General features: G+C 43.9%; 1 protein-coding gene across 1 annotated transcript; it reads right to left on the bottom strand.

The window, feature by feature from the left end:
* Window positions 1-1,497: 1,497 nt before the first annotated feature.
* On the bottom strand, window positions 1,498-17,183 carry LOC138570066 (DNA excision repair protein ERCC-6-like). The gene is made up of 2 exons (XM_069648636.1): window positions 16,908-17,183; window positions 1,498-4,910 (listed from the first exon to the last, which is right to left on the bottom strand). Exons 1-2 carry the CDS (start codon window positions 17,174-17,176, stop codon window positions 2,672-2,674), a joined length of 2,508 nt encoding a protein of 835 aa, XP_069504737.1. The 5' UTR covers window positions 17,177-17,183; the 3' UTR covers window positions 1,498-2,671.
* Window positions 17,184-24,143: the final 6,960 nt, after the last annotated feature.

Raw genomic sequence — 24,143 nt, 5'->3', positions numbered from 1 at the left:
AGATAATGAAGAGTCCAGAATAATGGCAAGGTTGCGAGCAAAGAAATAAATAAGAGACCGAGGAAAAGAAAGAGGGGGGGGGGGTTGGGAGAAGGTGACGGCATAGTTGAAGCAAGAAAAAAAAAAGCTCGTTAGAAGGGTTAAGATGTAGATAGTGAGGCGACATAACAAGACTGAAGAAGACCGGCAGAGAACAAATAATGAATAGAATCAATAAAGACAAAAACTATCAAGATTTGAGAGTCATCTGCATACAGATGGTAAAGCTCAAAAGAAGAAATCATAGAACCAAGGGGGTAAAGCATAAAGAGAGAAGAGCTAGGAGTATGGATACATGCTTGAAACAAGCTGGAACAATAGCAGTAGAGAGGGAGATATTAAAAAAGAACAGTAAAATGAGGTAAGGTAAGAATGAGTAGACCGGGTACATTAAAGAGGAAGGAAGCACACCAAGGGTGGATGAGCATCCATGAGAGGTCAGGAAGGGAGGAATCCAAGTTAGCCAGAGGTAAAGAGGAAACAGTTGATGAAAAAGAAATAGCATAATGAAGTAGGACATTTTTGAAGTAAAGCTGTGATCAAAGTCAGATGCAGAAAGGAGAGAAGATAGAACAAGCTTAAGATTTAGAAGAGACGACAAGGATGCAAGACAAGTGAAGGAAAGACTGGAAATACTGCTGTTCAGTCCAGAGAAAAGAGTCATCGGTATTGTGAAGTATAGATAAGGAAGACACGTCTGCTACTGTGCCCCCGTTGTTCAGGCTGATAGAGAACACCAGGCAACCCAAAGATGGGAAGGTCTGATGGATGTAGTAAATAGAACCGAAGGTTAAAGAAGATCCAATGAATCAAGTGTCAGCCAGACTAGAAGAGGCAAAGTCGGTAGAAAGTGTAGCAGGAAGAGTGGAGGTAACCACAGAGGAAAAGATCAAAAGATGTAAGATGACGGTGAAAAATAGTTGAAGATTAAAGAGGCGGAAAAGAAAAGGAGAAAATTATCAGAAGAGTAGATATGGAGAGCCGTGACGGAGGTAGAAGCAGGAATAGAAGAGACAACATTAGATCAAGGGAAGACCCAGATATATAAGGAGGTGCCGCAATTTGTAGAAGGTAATAGGAAGGAAGAATTGACAGAAGGTTCTCAACTGCATAGCGACGGCCTCTTGTAGCTGGAGCTTTAGACCAAAGCTAGACATAAGACATTCCACTAGAGGGTACCTTGGTTGCTTTTTCATTCCAGAGCTGAAAATACATTCCATATAGGAGGAGTCTGCCAAATGCTTGGTGCCATCTTCACTACAAGCACAAGCACCACAATCTCCACCCACCCCACATCACTGCAAGTGTGGTGCAGCTTTTCTTTCTAGGCGAACATTTGAAACCTAGATTACACTCAGTCTGAAAATTCCAATGGTTGATTAAATGGGTTATCACATTAGTACATGAAAATGGGAAACAACCAGAATGCCAAATAAATGCAACGCCAACTGAAAACTTGGAAGCAAGCTGGACCATAAATGTGTCCATAATTAAACAAATAGACCTTTATTTACAAATACATCATTTACAATTAATAGTTAAAATAAGTTTCTGATTTTCAAAAATAGTGAGCATTGCATTGCATGATGCCTTTTATGTTAAGTGCTTACACTCGAAATATTTACTTTAACAGTCAAACATTGAAAGGTTTTGCAACAGCAAATAACTTAGCTGCTCTCTAATCAAGTAGGCTAAATTTGAGTATTCTCCAGTGCAGTTTCAGCGTTTACTTGAAGCTAAGCAAGTCAAGATATTTGGCAGCAAATGTCGAGATTTTTTTGACTGGCTACAAGAAATGCCCCCGCATTCACAAACAGTACAAACACAAGAGATTTGTTGCTTCTTCCTTTAGAGCTTTCCCCACTTTTTTGCATAGACCAGGAGGCTGCATTTCCGGTTTGCCTGCCCTTTTTTTTTCTTTTTTAAAACATAGTCTAGATTTGTACCCCTCTATTTCATAGTCCACCCATCAGTCTGAATCCACAATTACTTTCCATAATCTCTTCTGTTCGGAAGGACCTTTGAAGATCTTAACTGTCTTTTGCCACAATTCAACACCAGTGTCTCCAGTGTGTCGAACCTCTAGCTCAGAAGCGAAACGAACATTCACCCCCACAATCTTGTGGAAAGAAGACTGTGCTTGCATTGCATTTCCTTTTTTTAAAGGTGAATACATTGCAAAAGTTAGAAAAGCATTACACAGGGTCCTGTTCAAATAACACTTTATCATTTACTTGGATGCCAAAGAACACGTCCTCCGTTTCTACACAGAACTAACCAGTTTACTAGTTAATGTTACTCATTTAGGAGACATGTACTGTTCAACCATTTATTTTCTCCACCACATTAACTTCCTGTATTAGTGTCACAGTTACAATATACTGGGGCATTCTCCTGAAGGTTTCACACAAGCTTGCTGCAAAAACACTTATGGTCAAGGAACCAAATCCTTGTTTTTCATTGGCCAATGTAGGGGTGGTGTTTAAACAGTTTATGCGACAGGGAAGAGTGCACACATTAACATTCTTTTGAGCATCTTGAATAGAGCAGTTATTTGAATGCATAGCGTGTTGCAGATCAGCTTTCGACAGTTTTTGTAAACTGCTACTGCAGAATTTGATCTCTTTATGCATTACTGGTTACCATGTTCTTCATAGTCATTTTCTTCACCTCCATTTTCTTCCTCGCCATAGTCTTTTCCTCTACGTCGTCTGCTCCCATTTTCTTCCTCACCATAGTCTTTCCCTCGACGTCCTCTGCTCCCATCATCTTCCCCACCATTTTTACCTTGTTGGTTTAGCTGTCCGTTCAATTGAGATTCATATTCAACAAGCTCTTGAGCTTTTTGAACGCGCTGCACAATATATTGTTGATCCTCAGCACCCTCGCCATCGCCCTCCTCAGCAGCATAGGTATACATGAGATCATGATCTGATATGCCAAAAATCTCTAAACTGTTAAGAAATGCAATATGGTCATCCAGATCACCATCAGTATTCCTTTCGGACGAATGCATCTCTTGTAGTTGAATTTGTGTTGCAGACGTTGTGGTATCATCCAAAATAAAAAGTGCCTTTAACTCTTGTTTACTGAAATAACGGAATGGGTTCTTATTGTCGCCAGTCGTCTGTCTTATTAAGGAGTCCTTGAATACCTGTCTCCTATAGATCTTCTCTTCGATGGTAGCACATGTGATCAACCTGTATATAACCACATTTTCTGTCTGCCCAATTCTGTAAGCTCTGTCTACAGCTTGCGCATCAGTGGCAGGATTCCAACTTGGATCAAAGATCACAACTCTGTCTGCTGCAGTTAAAGTTATGCCAACACCACCTACTTGTGTAGTTAGTAAAAAGACAGAGTAATCCTCATTGTTCTGAAACATGGTTATTCTTCGCTCTCTTTCTGTAAGACTGGTTATTGTTCCATCGATACGCATGATTTGAAAACCAGTGTTAGTTAAGACCCGATCAATTATGTCCAACATTTTCCTTGACTGGGAGAATACAAGAGTTCGGTGCCCCTCCTCTTGTAACCTTTGCAAGAGCTCTACAAGAAACACCATCTTCCCAGATTCTTCAATGAGGGTCTCATCAGAAATGTGATCAATTCTTGTTGGCTCTGGTTCACCAGGAGCCCGAATCTCATTTAACGCTGCATCGTCTTCATGACCTTCGAGACCAAGCTGGTAACAAGCACGTGCTGGCAGTAACCTGGGGTGATCACAGAGCTTCTTTATGACAGTCAGGGCAGCTAAGGGGGACCTTGTCGTCATTAGCAATTCTTTTATCTCGTCCAACTCAAGAAAGTTTCTGTATATTTCCTCCTGTGTGGCTGACAGAAATACCCAAATAATGAAGTCATTTTTTCGTGAAAGAGATGGCATTTCATGAGTTCCGGATTTTCCATTTGTTGACATTCGGTTGTTATCAATTTCTGCCTTAGTTCTTCTAAGGAAAAAGGGTGTGATCAGTTCAGTTAGATTCTCAGCCATCTTAAAACCGAGGGCCATTTCACCTGCAGTAGCATCCTTCTCCCTTGCTCTAGTTATAGGGTTTTCATATTCCATTTTAAATGTTTTTAATGTCCCAAGCAAGGTTCCCTGACATGCAAAGTCAAACAACGCCCACATCTCTTGCAGATTATTTTGGACAGGTGTCCCAGTAAGGAGAATACAATTATTTGCAGGAATATTGCGTGCACATTTTGTGGTCTTTGCAGAGGGGGTTTTAATCTTGTGGGCTTCATCAAGAATAAAGTAGTCCCATACAAAGTCATCTCCTTCATAGCTAGAAAGCTGTTCCCAGTTATGGATAAGCATTTGGTAGGTTGTGATAATGATTCCACCTTTCCTTTGCGTTTTCTTCAAGTTCTTTTCTCGCTCAGCTTTACTTTTTCCATGGAACTGATTGACTCTCATTCCAGGAGTCCACCTGGCAAACTCTTTCAGCCAATTGCCGATCAGTGTGGATGGCATGACCAGAAGTATGGTTCTGATTAACTGTGCATCAAACATTCCGGAAACGAAAGCAATGATCTGTATGGTTTTACCCAAGCCCATATCATCAGCCAAAACACCTCCTTTTCGTTCATCACGGTAAAGGCTGTATAAGAAAGCAACACCTTCTTTCTGATGTTCAAAAAGGTCATTGTAGAGGTCTTTGTGGATCTTTAGACCACTGTTTAAAACTTCCACAAACTCTTCGCCCTGGTGTCCAGCTTCAAGAGTCACTTTTCCAAGTGCTGCTGCTAGTTTGCCAATTTTGTTTTCCAGCTTTTCACTGTAATTAATTTCATTTGCCAAACTTAAGAGCTCGATTGACTTTTCCACATTACCCAGTTTAGTTTCCTCTTTCGCCTGTTTGAGATACCTGTGGAAAAATGAAACAATTATGTAAAACTTGTCACAATTATATCCCCCCCTCATTTTTCAAATAACTTTTGGTATTTAATCTAAAAACAGCCCCGTGTTTGTAAACTAGCAAAAGGCATTTTATCATGTATGGTACATTGACCAATTTCACTCCCTCCCATAACTAACTTATTAGGAATAATTAATCTTAGGAAAGTCCTTCAAATCGGTCAAAAGAAAGTTTCAAGAAGACAGAACAGTGGGATCAATGCGCGCTCACACAGCACTTCCAGCAAGCCTGATGTACATTTGCCAATATCTTGCATAGCCAGGAGGACAGGACTGGGGGCAAAGCAGAGCTGGAAAGGCAAAATACAGAGGAGTGTCGAAAGCATGTTATGGAGCTCAGGGGTCGAAATTAAGGTTTCCTGGGCAGGCGCTAAAACCAGCTCCTGAGTATGAGGCATCATCCAGTAGGCAGGCGCTACCTGCGGGTACACAGGAGCTAGTACCTAGTGTGCAGCAAATCTAACTGTCACAGGAGATGGAAACTGTCAATATGAGTGACCATGCTTTAATGCTTCCTAGAGGTCTTATGCACATTTATACACATTCCAAATTACACAAATAAATGTCACCTAGGTAGGATTGTATGGTATTAACTGGAACATAGCCAAAAGTCGTTTCAGGCAGATCTTATTGCTACTAGGCTCTCCTGAACCTCGCTCCCAGCAGTTCAGAACCCTGCAGAATAGGATAGTACTGCCAAATGTACTAAACACTTAAGCAAATAGAAGATGGGAGGTTTTTTTTTTTACATTTGTTTGGACTAGAGCTAAAACAATTGGCACTGGAACATGGCAAAGCCATGTCACTTTGGAACTAGCCTCCATACCAAGGTTTATAAAAAGTGTAGCAGGCTCAGGTGCAGACTTTAATGGGCGGTTAAGCAGGTCTGCAATGCTGTGAAGAAGTGCGACAGTTTTGTAGCCTATGTTTGATTGTAAAGGAGAGTACAAAGAATGTCCTGTACGTAGCGACAGGATGGACATAAATGTATTGAGGGAAGACACCGATGTGTAGGTCTCCAGCTCAGTTTAATACCAACAAGAGGGGATCTCAAAAGGAAGGAAGGGCCAATGGCTTTCTTCTGGAACAAGAGCATCCGATCTACTTTGATGTTAACCTTTAATAAATTAGTGCAAGGTCTCAGCTGGCTTCTACTAAAGCGCAGGTTCTCCTTACCAGCAACACGTGTTATGGTTTGTATAAATAGTTCTAGCCAATTCTATAATTGAACACCTACTACTATGTCACCAGTGTAGGGGCCCATAAATAAGTATTGCAAGTTATCAGGCTGAAGATCCTCGGCAGAAATACGGTTTGCATTTACCACGGATAATAGCTTATCTGCCTCATGTACACCCTGCTCCCATAGGCCTGACTGGAGGGAGCATGACATAATTCTACACCCCCCCCCCCCGTTGCTCCCCCTCCGCCACCACCAAGGGATCCATCTTTAGATGTGCAACAAAGCAGTTGTGGTGCATGCAAGCACATACAACACTTACAGGCAAGCGAGTTGCAGGTCTATCTAGGACCTATCTAGGAAAGGTTCCCAATATGGGAGAACCTCAGTTACAGGTAAGTATATTTTTTTCCTAGCACCTGTGGTTTTAGTAGAATACAGATTAGTAAATAAAAGCAATAAAGAACAAGTATGGAGGAGAGGCGGGGTTCGCCTATTAGTGGAAGATACCCTTGCAGTGTTTCGGTTCTTGACTCAACCTCAATGCAGTAATGCTTTGTGAATCTAATCAGGAGTGGTATGGGGAGGTAGTTCCTTGCTGCAGGTTTAGAAATGTCATGTAGGACATTCACCCCTGAATGACATGCTGCGGTTGCAGGTTTAGCATGCATGGATTGGGCCGGCAGCTGGCCACAGAATATCTGCCAGCTGGTAGTTGGGCAACGTTTTAAGCACAAAATACATTACGAGACAACATACTTGGGGAGCCCTTACCTTCAAGGGATGGGCAAAGATCAGAGACAAGCTAACCTGAGGAGGTGAGGTCTTGCTCTGCCAAAATACTACCCAAACGGTGTCCAGTGCAGCCACCACTGGGAGCCAAGATTATGTTATGGTATTGGTCTTTTATACTGTGAGGCACATCACTGTTGTCTCGCCTGCATTGCATGCTAAATGTGACCCTGCCCAAGATGACCACCAGTGTGGGATGAAAAGGAATGTGGGAAAACTATAAATAAGTAAATTATAGTGCTCATGGAGATTACGTTTTTTGGCCTGTTGATCAGGAGAACATATCAACAGATGGAACGAGAGGTTTGCCAGCAAAACATTAATGGAGGTAGTTTTATTGCACAAAGTCAAGTTGTGGACGCATGATACTTCGAGATGTACTCAAATGTGCTTAGGAGTAGCGGGGGCTTGCAACTAGATATTCGTATTGCAATCCATGGAGAGCTAGGAGGCTGGTAGCACTGGCAGTGGCGTCATCAAGAATTGGCTGTGAGCAGCATGAACGCTGAGTGACAAGGTGGCAAAGAATGTCCCCCACTGAGCCATACCATGATGGCTTCAGATGGAGAAGAGAATGAGGAATGCATATTTATGTCATCAACTCATAAATGGGCTACTAGAATGCAGCACCATTTGTAAATTCCTCAAAAACATTTTCAATATGTTAAGGCTAATGAAGCAACAACCACATGGTAATTGTGCCAAAAACCGACTTTAAAGAAAGTGCAAGTAGTTCAGTGGTTTAACAGGCTTCAGTACATGGGCCAATGCAAAATGATCAATTACAGTATGTGCTGGTCGTGACAAACTTCTATTACCAATAGAAATAGGAGAATTTAGAGCATGGTTACTCATGTGGCCCTCCAGATGTTTTGGACTCCAACTCCCATCTGGATTCAATGTACATTTCCTTCTAGCGATCGGCTAGATTTACCTTTTATGTTTCACTTGTTCATTTGTCAAGACCCCTGTCTGGATGTATCTTGGCAGTAGGTTGTTCATTAAACAGAATGTACATTTTAGCCAAAAACGTTATTTTGGTACTAGATTGGTTGCAATGGTCAACATAATATTGTCTTCTCTGTGTTATGTCCCAGGACAGGCATTGATATGTGACTGTTCTAAATTGCAATGATACATTAAACAAGAAAGTGGGTATGGCCATTAATTGAAAAGTGGTTTCTCTCAATAATATCAGGTTGGTGGTATTGTACGTTTCTCTCAATTGACCCGTTTAATTGTGTCTGTTGACTGGATAGTTCAGACTGACAGTTATGGACGATGCTGCTGCTAGTCCTAAAAGGAGGAGACCAAGCTGGCTTAAGGGAACTCATTGTATGGAAAGTCTCATTCTGGGATCATATCGACTTTGAAAGACCAATCCTTAATAGTAATTATGGTAAGCTCTTCTGAAGAGAACTCCAGAGAATATTTGTTCCCAAACAAATGGGGGGTAATGGGGCAGTAGGATTAGAAGGCACAGGTGAGGTAAATCCACCAGTGGCAATAATAGTAGGGCTGGGATGCATCTTCTTTAATCTTAGAAGGTATATAGGGAAATCATACAAGGTATATAGAGAGCAATCGGAGGCAGGAATGTGTCACAAAAGGTTGGGTTACTTAAGGCACATCAAACATGTGATGTGTGCAACAAGATAAGCCAGTTAGCAAAATAAGACAAGGCTGAAGGAGTGGGGGTTGTTCCAAGAGAATGCCAGATATGAGAAACTTGTGTGGAAGGTGTTGCATTTTCATAGCTAAAGTGGTGGTGTAAGAATTGGTTAGAATGCCAATGATGGCATGCAGTCTCCCCTTGTAATTATGGCGACCAGGCCAGTGTGTCCGAGTCCTCTGGTATGGTATTCTGCCAATCTGAATTAACAAAAAAATTCAAATAAAAACAAAATTAAAAATAATTAAAGTAAAGGGTACGGCACCATTAACGTAGGCATTGGTGTAGAGGCACCAGCAACCAAGTCCAAAGTGCCTTCTCTCAGGTTAGGGTGGTAAAGAAAAACTACAAGGTCCCAATAGGTCATGACGGGATAAACTAGATGGGTTGAGATAAGAAATAAAACTATTAAATGCAACCAACTGTTCTACCCTTGGAGGACCAATGTGCAAAATATGAATGTGGTGTGGGCCCTCTTCCTTGCATCTCAAGAAGGTTTACGGATCAGATTGACACCGCTTTCAGTTTCCTAACTCACCAAGGCATAAATTAGTTTTCAAAAATTGATTAGCAGAGTTTGCGAATTACATTTTTCTCAATAGCAAACAAACCCATTTGATTAGAACTTTGTACCAATGTCTTTAATGCCACCAGAAGATACTTGTACCCAAGATATAAAATGAGCAGCAATACAGCGGTTTTGTGTACCACTGAAGTAAGACATTAGTGAGATAAGTCAGGCCTTGCAAATTCTTTAAAATTCCACTAGACCTGCAAGTTGAGTAATGTAGCTTACCCACTCTACTGAAGAGACATGCACTATACCCATTTTACTGCACTTCCTGTAAAATGGTGCATGTCACCACAACCCCACTTTAGTTTGGCACACTGCTGCCACCCAAAGCCAGACAGACATGCACAGTGGAGAAGTTGCCCATCTCTCAGCTGACTCTCCACACTGAATGTATTGGCTGCTTCCATAACCATCCAGAGGTACGGAAACTGCTCTTCTGAACACCTGTGAAGACCTGCTCTCAAGTCTTGACACGAACACTCCCTTGGTCCTCATTATACTTGAGCTCTCCTCTGCCGTTGGCACAGTTAACCACAACATCCTGATTGCACATCTCCATGACACCCTGGGAATCCCAGGTCAGACTCTGGCATGGTTAACCTCCTTTCTCTCTGACCGCCCATCCCAGGCGGAAGAGCTTTTCTCTAGATAATTACTTTCTCAACCATTGGTGTTGCCCAGGGATCTAACCTCTCCCTTGGTTCTTCAATATCTATATGGCTGCCTTGGCATGTGTGATTGCCACTCACCTCTAACTTCCAGTGTTACGCGGATGACGCACAACTATCTTTCAGGCTACTCTCAGCTGCCTCTTCCTCCTCGGTCATATCCCCGTCTGCTTTTCAGTCATGGTGTGCTGCAAACGACCTCTTCCTCAATTCCAGTAAGAGACTGTTCGCATTGGGACCCCTGCTCCCGCTTTCCCACTTTCACTCTGGCTAAAAACCTTGGGGTAATCTTCGATTCCATAGTCTCCTTCTCCTCACATTTCGGACATCTCTAAAAAGGTCTATCAGCTACATTTACTCAGAGGTACTCTACCTTTTCTCACTTTCTCCCGAGGTGCTCACTGTCTCCAGAGCCCTGGTTCGCTCTAGACTGGACTACTGCAACAGCCTCTTCCTCAACCTCCCTGCGTCCTTTACAGCTCGTCCAGAACAGAACCACAAGACTTATACTTGGCCTGAAGTCCAGGGACTGCATCGCTGCGGTGCTGAAATCACTCATCGGCTCCCTGTGGCTTCAAGGATCAGGTACAAGACCCTCTGCACTGTCCATAAGGCTTTCTGGGGCCTACCTAAATACTGTCCCTCACGAGCCCTCCACTCATCTACCTCCAACCTTCTACAAGTGAGCCAGTTCTCCAAGTAGAGATTTGGAGGGAGATCCTTATCCCTAGGTGGTGCCTCCCTCTGGAACAGCTTCTGTGCCACCCTCCATCTTTAGCCTGACCTTAATTTCCGGAAACTCCTCAAGACCTTCCTCTTCCTTCTCTCTACCCGGCTAACCTAGCTCTCTGTTCTCCCCCCCACCCCCTTCCCTTACAGCTTGCCAACTGGTCACCTGGTGTATGTCAGTCTCCCAGGGCCCTGCCTCCCACCTACCCTAACTGCACTTGAGAAATAGCCCAAGAGAGTGGCTCTCTGCACTTACCCCAGTCTCCACCGATTAGGTGAACTTGGACCTCCCGCTCCCTTGACTGTCTGTGCACTTGCACGATCCAAATGCACCGTGCCTGAAGATAGTCTGTGTTCGTTCTCCCTTGTCTTCACCCCTTAATTGCACTTGGTAAAACTGCAGAATCGGTGTCGGCCCATTTGCTGTGTCTGAACTGTTAATGTATTATTTACACTTAACTGCCTGCAAACTATTATTGTCTCAGAATTTCAAAGGCTCTGAGCGACTGTTCCCCCCGCCCCCCAAAAATGTTCCCAATCTCCTTGAGTGCTTTGAAACACTCGCTTGTGTATAGGCGCTTTATAAACAAACATTACCATACCAGTGAAACCTTTGACATTTACTGCAAACAATTAAAGTTTAAGAGTTTCCAACATCCTGAAATCTAGTTAATAAAGAACAGAACATCTGCATATCCTTGGAGGATAAAGGGGGCAAATGGGCTTCTCTGCTTGTTCGCATAGTGCATGGACATGATGTGTCCATCTGAATGGGAACTGTGCAACTTCAAAGGAGGGATGTATTCTTTAGTACCATGAGGACATCAGAAATCTCCTGGTATATAGCATGTCCAAGAACAGTGCAGGCACAAGATGCAGGAGGACAGATTTTATTCAACTGCTCAAATGTCTGGTAGTTTTCAGTTTACCAGTGCTGTGTAGTCTTCAACGGAGACCCCATGTTCAGCTAACCATCCAAGTATGGGTGGTGTGTAGGCCTTTGCATCGGGGGCTAGTTGATGCCTGAGCAGAGCACTTTGTGAAGAACAATCAAAGGCCAAAGGTAAGGGCTTCAAGTTCGAAAATGGTCAAATGATCTGCCTCGTGGATCCACCGGATGGCCTGTTGTAGAAACAGGTGGTCCCCTTTTGCCAAAAAAGTATATGGAACCTTCTTTTCCAGAAGATTGTGTTAGTGATGCTACTGGGTAGGTGATACTACTGGGTAATGTACTGTGGAAGACACTCCTGGAACTGAAAGTCTTTTGCAAGAGACACTACTTAACTAAGCACATTACCTTGTCAACTTTTCATAGATGACAACATTTGTATGGTTAAGAATAATGCCAAATTAATTTAAAAACATCACTTTGCTTCATGACAATCCCCATAACAATCAGGAGGAAGACAAGAATACAACAAAGAAATCAACAGCAGAACAAAACTTAAGGAGCTGGTTGAGGGCTTTCCACATACTGGCAGCCATCATATTAGAAAAATTCCCAGAAGAAGGGGTAGCACTAATGGCATTACAGGATAAGATACTGGAGGTCAATGATGCATTTGGTGGTGAAGCATGGCTGAACTATGATAGGGAGTTCAGGATGACCACGGATAGATGGCCAGACCCTGATTGGGATGAAGTAGAAGTCAAGATAATTACCAACCAACACACACGCCAGCAGGCAGGGAAACCCCCCAGAGCCGCACACAAGCAGAAACAAGAATTATCAACACCATAAGAAAGGGGGACAGCTCTTTCCGAAGAAGCAGCCCTCAGGGGCTAGGTCAAATATCAGCTGTACAAGCTAACAAAAGGGCACACACCCAATGGGAATACAACAATGTGCTGGAAATTTGAGAAAGGTGGTAATAGAAGGACTGTAGATACAGACACCAGTTATCAGGTTTAGGGGGCAGGGGCATGGCATCACCAAATGCACTAGAAACCCCCCTAAGAAGGTCAAACAAGAGGACCCCTGGAACACAAGTAGACATTGGCATTTCTCCTATAAATGTGCGGGCAATGGAAGTATTGCCCAGCATACTCAGACAAGCAATTCAGCACATTTCTATTTGAGGGTTTCACAAGGGGCTCCATCATCCCATTTAAAGGGCACAGCTCATCTAACATCCCACAAAACCTGACGTCGGCCATGGAGAACCCAGAAATAGTGAGCAAAAATACAAAAGCAGCTGGGTTTGGGAAGAAGTGGGCTCTGGGTAGAGCCACCTTTCTGCAATTTGATCGGTTCACCTTTGGGGATGGTTTCTAAAAAACGAACAACACGGTAAATATAGGCTTATACATCACTTGTAATTTCCTCCAGGCGCTGCAGTGAATGGCAGGATATCCGAATTAGATTCAGCTGTGTCATACAACAGCTTCCAAGAAGCAATCAGAATAAGAAAGCAGGCAGAAAAGCACTTCTAGCCAAGGTGGACATCGAAGGAGCATTCAGACTACTACCAGTACATCCTACATCACAACCCATGGGTTACGCAATTTCTCGTGCTTTAGAAAAATTTTGCTGTGGGCTTACCAAAGACGCATGGCTGAGGTTTCCATGGTCCATTACTTGGATAACTTCTTATTCATAGTGCCAAAGGATTCAATGCCTGCAAGAAGGCGCAGGAAACACAGAATGGGGCATCCCCCTCCACCCCCAACGCATAAGACTACATGCTACGGCAATGTCATATCGTTCTTAGGAATAGAAATAGACACCAATTTGGGGAAATGCAGGACTCCTAAAGACAAGAAATATACGACCTACTTCAGGCAATGAAGTTGTTAAAACAGAAGGAAAAGGGGACAGTCAGTTATAGTCTCTGGCTGGCAGGCTCAATTCTTTCACCAAGGGCAAAACCTCAAAGAAGGGTTTTTTCCAGAAACTTGGAGCTAAAGACCAAGGGTTTTAGAAAGCCCCACTTACACACACGATTAGGGGAAGAGGTCAGGAAGGATTTAGGAAACCTTTCTGATGAATTTCAATGGGTCATCCATATGGCACACGCCATTAAATACGGAAATGAAGAGTACTAATCATCGATACTGCCGGTAGAAAGGGCTTCGGGGCTATTTGAGAAAGGTTGGTGTGCTGGCCCTTGGCCGAAGGCATGGCACAAATACAGGTGGAGCAGAAACCTACGCTTCCGGAAATCTTATCCATATGGATTATAGATATGAACAAAGAGCTAGAGGCTGGTCGGACAATATGGCTGTAGTAAGCATCAACAGAAGAACACTCATGCCAATGGGTACTGAGAGTACTAAGGGCAATGACCGTAATCATGTTGAAGAACATGGAAATAAAAGCAAAACACATTGCGGGGAAGAGAGAATAATGTTACAAATGCTTTGTCTCGCCTACAGTGGGACACTTTGTTGTGCCTCAGACCAGTATATGACAAAGGTGCCAGAAGAGGCTTGGGAAATTCTGACAGGAAGCTATCAGCAGCTGACGGCCGGGGCCAAATGGAGAATTCAACAGGAAACTGCACCTCAGCCACGGGTCCCAGCAAAGTCACCCTCAAACAGCCAGAGGCCCTCTCAAGGGTCTTGATGGAGATAGCCAGCAAGGCTATAGCAACGAAAACAGCAAAGCTACACAGTAAGTGCTTGGCTACAGTAAAACAAGTAACACATGTACACACAAGGGTTAGAAATGAGAATGAAGTTAACAGATTTGTAGAATGGGTTTATGACCAGAATAAGAGAAAAGCATGGGCAAGAATGCACCCGTCAGCTGATGCATACTTTGTAAAATTGCCTGGGGGGGGATGGGGGGAAGATCCAACACAGCGCGCTGGTAGACTATGCATTCAAAGGATGGGGGAAGCGCTGAGGTCCAGCAAAAGACAATCTTTTAAATTTGAAAAGTATTAATGACAAAACGGGGGAAATATGTTCACACAAATATGAAACATTTATTCTGATCAGCTTTTGCTCGGACCTCAGTGTCAGTGAATGAAAGCTTCAAACACAAGGGCTAATGATTTTTAAGCCATGATAGATGTTCGCATTGGGCTGGATAGCAGGACCATAGGAAAACAAGTCAAAAAAGGGAAAAGGTAGGATGATCTACCTTCATGGTATCGAAGATTGGGATAATTGTCCTATATGCGTGACAAGAAGTGTCCTCACCACATGCCTCTACAGGTCCTAATACACAGGGATGGCAAGGCCCTCAGCAGCTTCCATTCCAGGAAGTCCTCAAGAGAGCAATCACCAAGAGGATAGAGGCATCAACATCTGCATGGAGAGGGGGCATGGGTCGTCAGGGAGTTGAAAACCTAGTGGGGCTGGCCATCGGGTTGCTACAAAAGATAAGAGGCCAGAGTTAATTGAACAAAACATTTTTTCAACAGATGAAGAAGCTCCCTACAAGTCAGCCTGGATCGTGAGGCTCTCTTTTGTGCTTAGGACAGAAGACGGATTGAGGAAACGAGAAAGTCCATTAGAAACACTGCCACCTCCTGGTGGGGCACACAGGGTATTAAATGCATGAAAAATGTGCAGACTTACTAGGTTTTAAAGACCCCCCCCCCATCCCCCTGTAGTAACTAGTAATACACCTGGAGGGGCAATGATTTAGTAGAATTAGGTAGAAAACAGTTCACATGACATTTGTTCATCATGTACTGAGATATCAAAATGCTAGAAGGAAACTTCAGTGTTTCCATGGCAACATTTCTGACATGGAGAGGTGCCTCTTCAAACAAATCCATCAATATAACAAGGAAGAAGCTAAACAAAGGAATAGGAAGTGTTTGCACAAGCAGGGGCCTGAATTTCAGTTGGCACTAGAGCATAACCTTAGCTGACCCGGACTTGTTCCACAAAGATGCAACCCAATCAGTTAAGGGGAAGGAGCTATTCCATACGGGGATCCGCAATGCCTTGGCAGCAAAAGGGTGTAAATAAAAAAGGAGTCTTTTTGGGGGAACCCGAGTGGATAGGAACCCACTCGGGTGTGGCGGCATGGGCCAGGAAGGAAACTGGCATCAGTAACAGGAGTGCAGCATCAGCCAATGTACAGGTCCCAATGACACAGACCTGGGAGGTCATGCTGGTGGTACCCTGTTGGCAAGGAAGGGAAACTTCCATTTTCTGGACCAAACGCCCAGAAGTACAGAACAAATAAGACATTGAACACATGTTTGGTAATGTTCATAATACTCTTTAGTATTGCCCGATAAAACCCACAGCCTTTTCAACCATCACAAATACGCCTCTTAGTCATGATTATGGTTACGTCCAAACATAAGTTTGCGTGTTAGGGGTCTCGCATCCACTCAGTTTATGGCTATGGAGCAGCTATACGCTATCTAATTTGACTCACTTCTAAAGAGTTGGAAACCAAACCTGGATTATGTGGCAACTTTAAATTGTACTGCCACTAAGAATCTTGCATCAGTTTTAGTAAAACATATTGGTGGCGGGTGGTGCAGGAATCCTTGCCAGGATACGGAATGGATGAATTCTCTTTGCAGGTAGATCATTTACATGTGCAAGATGTGTGTATTATTGAAACATGCCAATAGTTTAAAAGGTTACATTCTACTGCTAAACCTGGTGTCCCTGCTAAAACAGTGCTTGGCCAGCTGAACTTTAAGCCTGCCAAAATTTGGGGGCGATTTGTGAATCAAGTGTACAATGGATAATTCACCACATGAACAGAGCTGTTCCACCCAAAGAGGAAATGCAGGAGACTCAAGTTTTCAAACGTCTTAAGAGTCATAGGTCACTAGTGAATAGCACAGAGAACCATGCATCCTTATGTTACATGACAGGGCAAAATCGGGTCTTCTGAGGGTATCACTAACATTTCTAAAGACACCACCATGAACTGTACATGCCGGCCCTCACAGTTGTTCCAATGCCACCTGAGCAATACAACCATTCCAGGTGTTCCCGTAGCTTTAAGCTCTGGTATGTATAGGTTTGAGTTTAGCATAGCATACACAAAGTACAGGCTAAACAATGCAAACATAGTGCGCTTAACAGCAATTGAAAAAACATTGCAATATGCAGGCTTCTTGCTTTTGTCCTATACTAGTCGGCATACTTCATTTTTTCCCGTCTACGTTACAGCATAAAGCAATACAAGGGGTTTGCAAACACCCGGTCACAATAAATGCAGTACGAGAATGGGTGCAAACGCGGCTCCCACCAAGCTGCCCTGCCAATTAGCTCCCTGCTCCTTAGATGGGCAAACGTTACTAGATCTGGAACTTGTGCGCCCCCGCCACCATTTCAACGATGGTTACTATCGCGTGACGCACTTTATTGTGCACCCTATGAGAGTTGGGACCATATTATGCAGTTACCCGTCATAGTCGTCCATCTGTTTGCCGTTGACCTTGCTCGAGGGCTTAGCCACTTTGGACCTCCTGCGCCCCCCACCCCGCCCACTGCGATTCTCTTCGTCGCCTTCGTCCTCCTGCTGCTCCTCTTCTCCACCCTGGTTCTGCTTGTCATCTCGGCGACCACCTTTACTCTGCCGCCACATCTTTGATCCAAACGCACCAAGAGACGATGCCTGGAAACAGTAACACGCTAAACAGCCTTCCCAGCAAGCAGGGCGGCGGCCTTTCATAAGCTCCTTCTCAGAGCCAAACACCGTAGGCGCGCAAGCGTGCGTCCTCGGCTGCGCGGGGGCGTGGGCGTAGGCGCGTAACGACTCAAGACAACATTTGGAAACATTCTAGCGGAAATTTTAACAGAAGAAAAAAATTGCTTTTTATTTCTTCCGTTGACTGGCTTTGGAAAGACGGATATTTTGGGCGTAGTAAAACACGTTTACAAATTTTTAAGGAAATACTTCAGTGCTCTCCCTTAAACATTTGGAGAGTTCACTTGCACGCATAACACACTGCAGCCAACGTTCTAAATGGAAACTATTCGACTGGGCGCACATCTTTGGGGCAGGGGAAGGAAGGAGTTGCAGAGCGTCTGGTCAGGGGTGTTGCTAGGTCTGGAAAAGATCTGGGTCTACGCTAATTTTGGGACTGTCGGGACTGAGGTCTAGCTAGCCTTTTTGCATAGCTCTCAACTCACACGCTTTTGGCGGGTGTCACCCGCCTTGTAAAGGGCTGACTCACCCGCCAAGCCTCCTGCACGCCCATTCATTCCAATGGGCGTCTCACCCGCCAAAAACAAAATCGGGTGATTTCACCCGCCTTTGGAACACAAATGGTTGAGAGCTATGTTTTCGGTTGTACCCCATGCACTTCTATCCGGGACTTTATCCCCCTAAGCCCCCCCTAGCATTGCCTCTGCGTATTGTTATGGGTAGCTACAAGGCTACTTTAGTGAAAAGTGCTTCATTGACCATAGCTCCCAACCTCACCTCACTTGGACAGTGTCACTCGTCTTGAAATAATTGTCACCATTCCCTTAGAGTTCAGCGGGATTACCCCACAGTTGCCAACAGAGGGGGCGGGCGGGGGCTGATGGCGCTATAGCCCTGGGTCTTTAAGTTGTAGCCCCAGATAGAATCTCAGGGGCTACAATCAAAAGGCTAGCTAGCCTCAGTCCCAACGCCCCCAACATTAGTGTAGCCCCAGATCTTTGTCAGACCTAGCAACACCCCTGGTTGCCAACATGATGTAATTCTACTTTCCCATTATACAATTCAGACTACAGGTCCCAGAATGCAATGTGTTAGGCAAGATTGTATGTAATAACCCTGTGGGAGACTACACCAGCCTTGTCCTCTTGGCAATGGGTAACCCATCCTTCCAAGTTCTTCTTCAGATTCCTCCATCCAGTGGTTAACTCTGCCTTCCTTGCAAAAGACCTCGCCCTTTTTTATACAAGTTTCTCCCATTCATTTGCAGCTGAGCTGTCACTCACACAGCAGGGTGACTGTTCCAATCACTTTTGGGTGCATTCCTGTAACCAAGAGGATTTAGCACAGGGAGTTTCGGGAACCTCCCTCACTTCCTGTCTGACACGCTGCAGCCAGAGGCAGGCTTCACTGTTAGGGAGAATTCTTAAAATGTGCTAATTTCCTTTACCTTTTGAGGCCCCCAGCAACTTTTCGGGATTTCTAGGATTTGATTTTTTTACCTGGGAAGAGTGTGAGCCTTTTTTCCCACTCTTCCATGTATTTTGTGTGTGTTTTACTTTTGTGTTCTTTGGTTATGGAGTTTTAAAACAATTCCATAGGCATCATCTTTTTCTCTGTGTCACACAGCACCTTCAGTGCAGTGGCACAGGGTTGTCTTTCAGACTCCCCAAGGTTTAAATACCTTCTCTGGGACTGACTATCGTCTTCCAGAGCCTGTAAAGTTAAATTTGCTTTACTAGTCTTTTTAAATTTACTGACCCAGCACACACTATCCTCCCGTAGAGTGCTGGAGGGGTTGCCTAGCTTCCCCTGAGTCAAAATACTCATGGAACAGTAAAATGTTACCCTTTCCTACTTTAAATCGCTGGTGGCAGTGGTTTAGATCAACTACCGTGATTTTTCCCGACCGCTAACAACAGTAGCTAAAAATCGGGTCAGCCATGTTTTTCAATATGGTGCCCCAGACCTATCTGTAAAAACAGACTCCGGTCATCTTTTTTCGCCATTTCTTTTAGCAAAGGTCCTTCTTGTGTTTGTCTCTGTGTGCCAAACCAGGTTTGGTCCCTTTGTTCGTTGGCCTTTGCCGGGCTTCAGTGCTGAAGCCCTGCTCCGGCACCTGAGTGTCTGGGATGGACAGGATGTGAGGGAGGTGCCCGAAACTCCCTGTGCTTAGTCTCCTAGGAGACCACGAATGCACTCTGGTGTGATTGGCCGGCTGGATGTCTGGCAAGGACAGCCACCCTGCTGTTTGAGTGACAGTCAGGCTGGAATGAATGGGGGAACACTGTTCAAAAGCAGGTCTCTGGGACTTGGAAAGCAGAGTCGACCACTGGAACGAAAGAACCGAAGACGAACTGAAGGAAGAGGACTGCTGCAACTCCTGGAGGACCGGTGAAGCCCTGCTGCAGGTCCGAATTGCCTGAAACTCCAATCGACAGAGAAGCCCTTCAAGGTTAACTTCTTCCCTTGAGTTTGGTGGGAACAACCAACTTGTAATCCACCTGGATACCGTCCCCATCTGGTCGAATTTTCATCAGAGTGCTGTTGAAAACCAGATAGCCAGAGGGAAGGAAACCAGCTCATGGACTTTAAGGTACTCATCTTAAACAACGTCTTGCTAAGCTTTTGGCCTCATCCCTGGGCAGTGCAGGAACCTCCTGACGTCCTCCTTCTTGTACCCATGACTGATGCTCTGGGCCGATTTGCGCAAGTCAGACCTTTGCGGATTCCCACGGGTGTGCTCTTTTCTGAAATGCATGGGGTTCCCTGTTTTCCTTGCTTGCTTGGACATCCGAGGCCCATATCTGTATGGTGTGCCTGTCTGGATAAATCGTGAAATTCAGATGTTGGAAAAGACTTTGGGTTAGGGGTGTGTTCGGCTTTCCCCTTGGCACCCAGGTAGGTAAACCCACACATGTGAGGTACCCTTTTCACTGTGACACATGTGGGAACGCGGGAAGGTATGACATTTGTTGTGTTTGTGTGGTTTTCATAATGTTTTGACCCATTTGCTGGTGCCTTTTGTCACACAGCCCTTTCATTTCCCAAATGTGCCCTACATTTAGTGGTTTAGGCACCATACACTTTTGTAACCTGCACAAGTAACCTACCCTTGAAAAGGTCTACCTGTGCTCTTTCAAAAAATGTATGCTTGCCGTTCCTCACCACATTGGTTTTTCCTGATTTACACATGCTAAGTACGTCTGTTCAGGCCGTAAGCATAACACTTCTTTGTACCATGGCTCAGTGTTTGGCTTGTGGTATTGCTTGTTTTGTGCAACACTACAAAAAATGTGTGCTTTCCTAACTGCAAGAGTCGGGGGAATGTAGTGGAGCATTGCTTTTCTCAAAATTCATAGAAGCCATTGCCGTACCAAGCCAACCATGTCCACCACATACCTTTGTTTCTGTCATTCTCCTGCTTTTTCCCCAATCTAGGGCATTTTCCCCTACCTAGTTGTTGCCCGACTTGCGCAAATCACCCCTTCCTAAACTTGGAATTGTGTCTACTTTTCAGAAATGTATGCCTTTCCGTCCTCCAATCCGGCTTTCCTACCCTTTTCTTCCATTCCGTCCATGAATGTCCAATTGGCAAAAATGGCCAAAATCGCCTACCTCTCACAAAACAGTTGATAACCACATCAAAATAATGTTTCTTCGTTTCCACTCAACCTGTTCTCGAGAGCTAGCCAATTGGGGAATTCAGCACAGCAAACCATTTGTTCCTAGCTCTTACAAGGAAAACACCACAGGCTTCTTTGTACATCATTTTATTTGTATTTTTTGAAAAAAAGTATTTTTGCTCTTTTTGGTTATTTTCTCCCACCCCCCTACAGCGACCTAGGATTCCTGGGTGGTGTTAAACCCGCCTACATGTGGGACAAAAAGGGGCCAAATATGGCCAGGATATCTCATGTAACAAAAATGTTACAGGGCATTGAATGACCACATACCGAAATCACCAAAAAAGGCCTTGGCACTGGGGGGGAAATACCCATGGCACTTAAAGGGTTAAAGCTCACCTCTTTCTGTGTATTTGGAACAGACATATCAGAGATGCTTTGTATCCGTTGAGGTGTCAGTCTTCTTCCCTCCTTTGACAGGAGATAGCCCAAATAGGCGACCTCCTTTAATGAAGCCTTATGCCCATGCTCTGCTAAATGAATGAGCAGCAACACAGTGCCCCCTTTGCAAGCATCTTCAGAATCAGCAGCTATAAGTAGATCATCAACATATTGCAACAACGGGCAAGTGGAAGGCAACTCAAGCATATCAAACTGTTCCTTCAACACTCTACTATAGATACTTGGACTCTCAGTGTACCCTTGTGGCACACATGTGAATGTGAACGAGCTTCCCTCTAGGGTGAACGCGAAAAAATATCTGCTATAAACATGCACAGGGATACTAAAGAAAGCGTTTTTCAAAATCACGACACTAAAATGTGTAGCCGTGGCTGAAATCATAGTGGTGATATCGGATAAAATCAGAAATTGTGGAACAACAACCTTATTAATGGCACGCAAATTAAAACAAAAAGGAATCGCATTATTCTCTTTTTTGTAAACTGGTAAAATCGGACTATTGCACATGCTCCCCGCAATTTCCTCAATTACACCTTGGTGTACGAGATCAGAAATAATACTCTTCAAAGCCTGTTCACCTTCAACTGAAATTTTATATTGCGGGATACGCAACAATTTAACACCTGTTTCAACACAATTTTACCAGGCTCAACCTGTAAAATTCCAACATCATTGTCATTAACCGCCCATAAACATGTGGGAACCTTATTCAATTCAGTTGGTAAAGGCATAGACAAACATTGTGGGACGGACGTTTGTTGGGGTGAAATCGTTAAGTACACTCCATCTGGAGAACAGTAAATCACAACATTCAATTTCTTTAATAAATTCAATCCCAACACATTTTTGCCATTATTTGTCATCAATAGAAATGGACAAGAATCAGTAAATGGTCCCAGTGAAATTGGTACCGGCTGAGAGACTGGACTAACCACTGGCATACCAGAGAACCCTACAGAAATGTTCTTCTGCCCTGACAGTGGAATATCTGGAACCTGTGAATGATCAATAGAACACTTCTGTGCTCCTGTATCTATCAAGAAGAGATGCTTCCTATTCCCCACCTTCATTTCAACGTAGGGCCCTTTCTGATCGACGAGAACAGGTATCGGTTCCAGACCCTACTTTGGGCTGTCTTAATGGAACAGTATATCGTCAGACGCAAGATCCTCAGAAAAATAGACATTCGAAGGATTATCAAAAATATTCCCACTACTAACACTCTGTTGCTGATTATCTTGTGATGGTGTCTGTTGGTTCTGTCCAAACTGATTTCTACCAGGATCCCCTATCCCAGGACGGCATCTGGATTGTCTACCCATGGCACCATACATACTATTTGATCTCTGCTGTAGGATCGGGCATTGTGATCGCCAATGACCCTCCTGTTTACAATATGCACACTGGTTTATGTGTACGGGACCCAGTTGTGCGCCACCCTGTGGTGTAAATTGGCCTGTGAACTGCGTTTTCCCACCTCTGGCTCCTCTAGCTATCTGCTGCAATAACACTCTAGTCTTCAGGTATCCTTTCATCTTTTCCACCTTCTCCTTCTCTGTATTAACCCTATTTTCATAATACTGAGCCATGTTTAACACTTCAGATTGTGATTTCACTTGCCACACACTCTCAGAAGTCATGATCTGTGATTGGATTTCAGGCAACAATCCACGCACAAACCTATCAACAAATAGCCTCTTTCCTGGCTCTGTTCTTAAATCCTGACCAAAAAAATCTGAAAATACTTGCTCAAATCCGTTAAAATACTCTGTCGCACCTTCTGACTTCCCTTGCATGCAAGCCGTAAGCTTATCCCATATAATTCTTTTTTCAGGAACTAGAGTTTTTAATTTAGTCACTATTCTGTCTGGCATATCACCTCTGGCGGTTTTTCATCAGCAGTCCTTTCCCCATCTGCTCGTACTAAGGCATCCCATGTATCACCCTTCCCTGCCTGATCATCTACTGTTCTAATCTGCTTCCACAAATCAGCAGGAAGGAACACGGGAAACAACAGATCTAAATCACCCAGCGTGAAAACTGACGAATGCAAGACAGATTCAATTTCTTTATAAAATCTTGTTGGATTCTTCCTAATATCTAGAATTGATTGCCTAGTGGTATACACTTCCTGTCTAGAAAACGGAACATGAAGAAACTGTGAAACGTAATGTGCTTCAATAGTAGTGGCAGGTGTTCCTGCTGCAGCATTAGCTGGAATCTCTACTTTCGGAACAAATGTCGGAGGAACCTCCCTCATAGGCAATTGTAAAGTATGCAAATCTGAACGTCTAATTAGCAACAAAGCTAAATCAAGTGACAAAGAAGTGAATGCAGTATCGGGTGAAAATGCTCTTTTATAAATAACCATCAAATCTGCGGGACAACATTCCTTTCTCTTCATAAATGCATCTTGTAAATATTCAACCATCGCCTGTAACAATTTCCTTTGCATTGCCGGAGCATACTGACTAAAAGTGCCACGAACTTCAGCTGGAGAAATTTAAACATCCGAAATCCATCTAAGAGCGTCTCTTGTGCAAATACGCATTTCTTCACTCATTGGTTTCAATCGAGGATGAAATTGCTTCTGCACATATGAAGCTTGCTGTTCATTACCATCCATCTCATCTTTCTGTAACCGATCTAGCCCCCTTTTAAACTTAAACGCTTTCTCTACATGCTCATATACTTTATCTGCAGTGTCCTTTGAGCGGGCAAGGACATTCAAATCCCTCAACCCCTGTGGGACATTCATGTCCATCAAATCACTCCATATATCAACTAAATATGTTCCCATCCGTTCTATCAAAATATTCTGTTCAAGAATACCCCCTTGATGTTAAATTCTGTTTCCTTATTTTCCCCAGATTCCAGTTCTCCCTCCTCCTCCTCACCTGAATTTT

The sequence above is a fragment of the Ambystoma mexicanum genome, chromosome 2q, assembly GCF_040938575.1.
Source record: "Ambystoma mexicanum isolate Mex_15411 chromosome 2q, UKY_AmexF1_1, whole genome shotgun sequence".
NCBI lineage: Eukaryota > Metazoa > Chordata > Amphibia > Caudata > Ambystomatidae > Ambystoma > Ambystoma mexicanum.
Note: the sequence above shows the minus strand (reverse complement) of the source record. Positions and strands in the feature narration are given on the sequence as shown.

Coding starts and splice junctions, on each gene's coding strand:
- LOC138570066 (XM_069648636.1), bottom strand. CDS start 17,176: ATGAAAGGCCGCCGCCCTGCTTGCTGGGAAGGCTGTTTAGCGTGTTAC. Junction 4,911..16,907: donor CAGATGGACGACTATGACGG/GTAACTGCATAA, acceptor ATTTTTCCACAG/GTATCTCAAACAGGCGAAAG.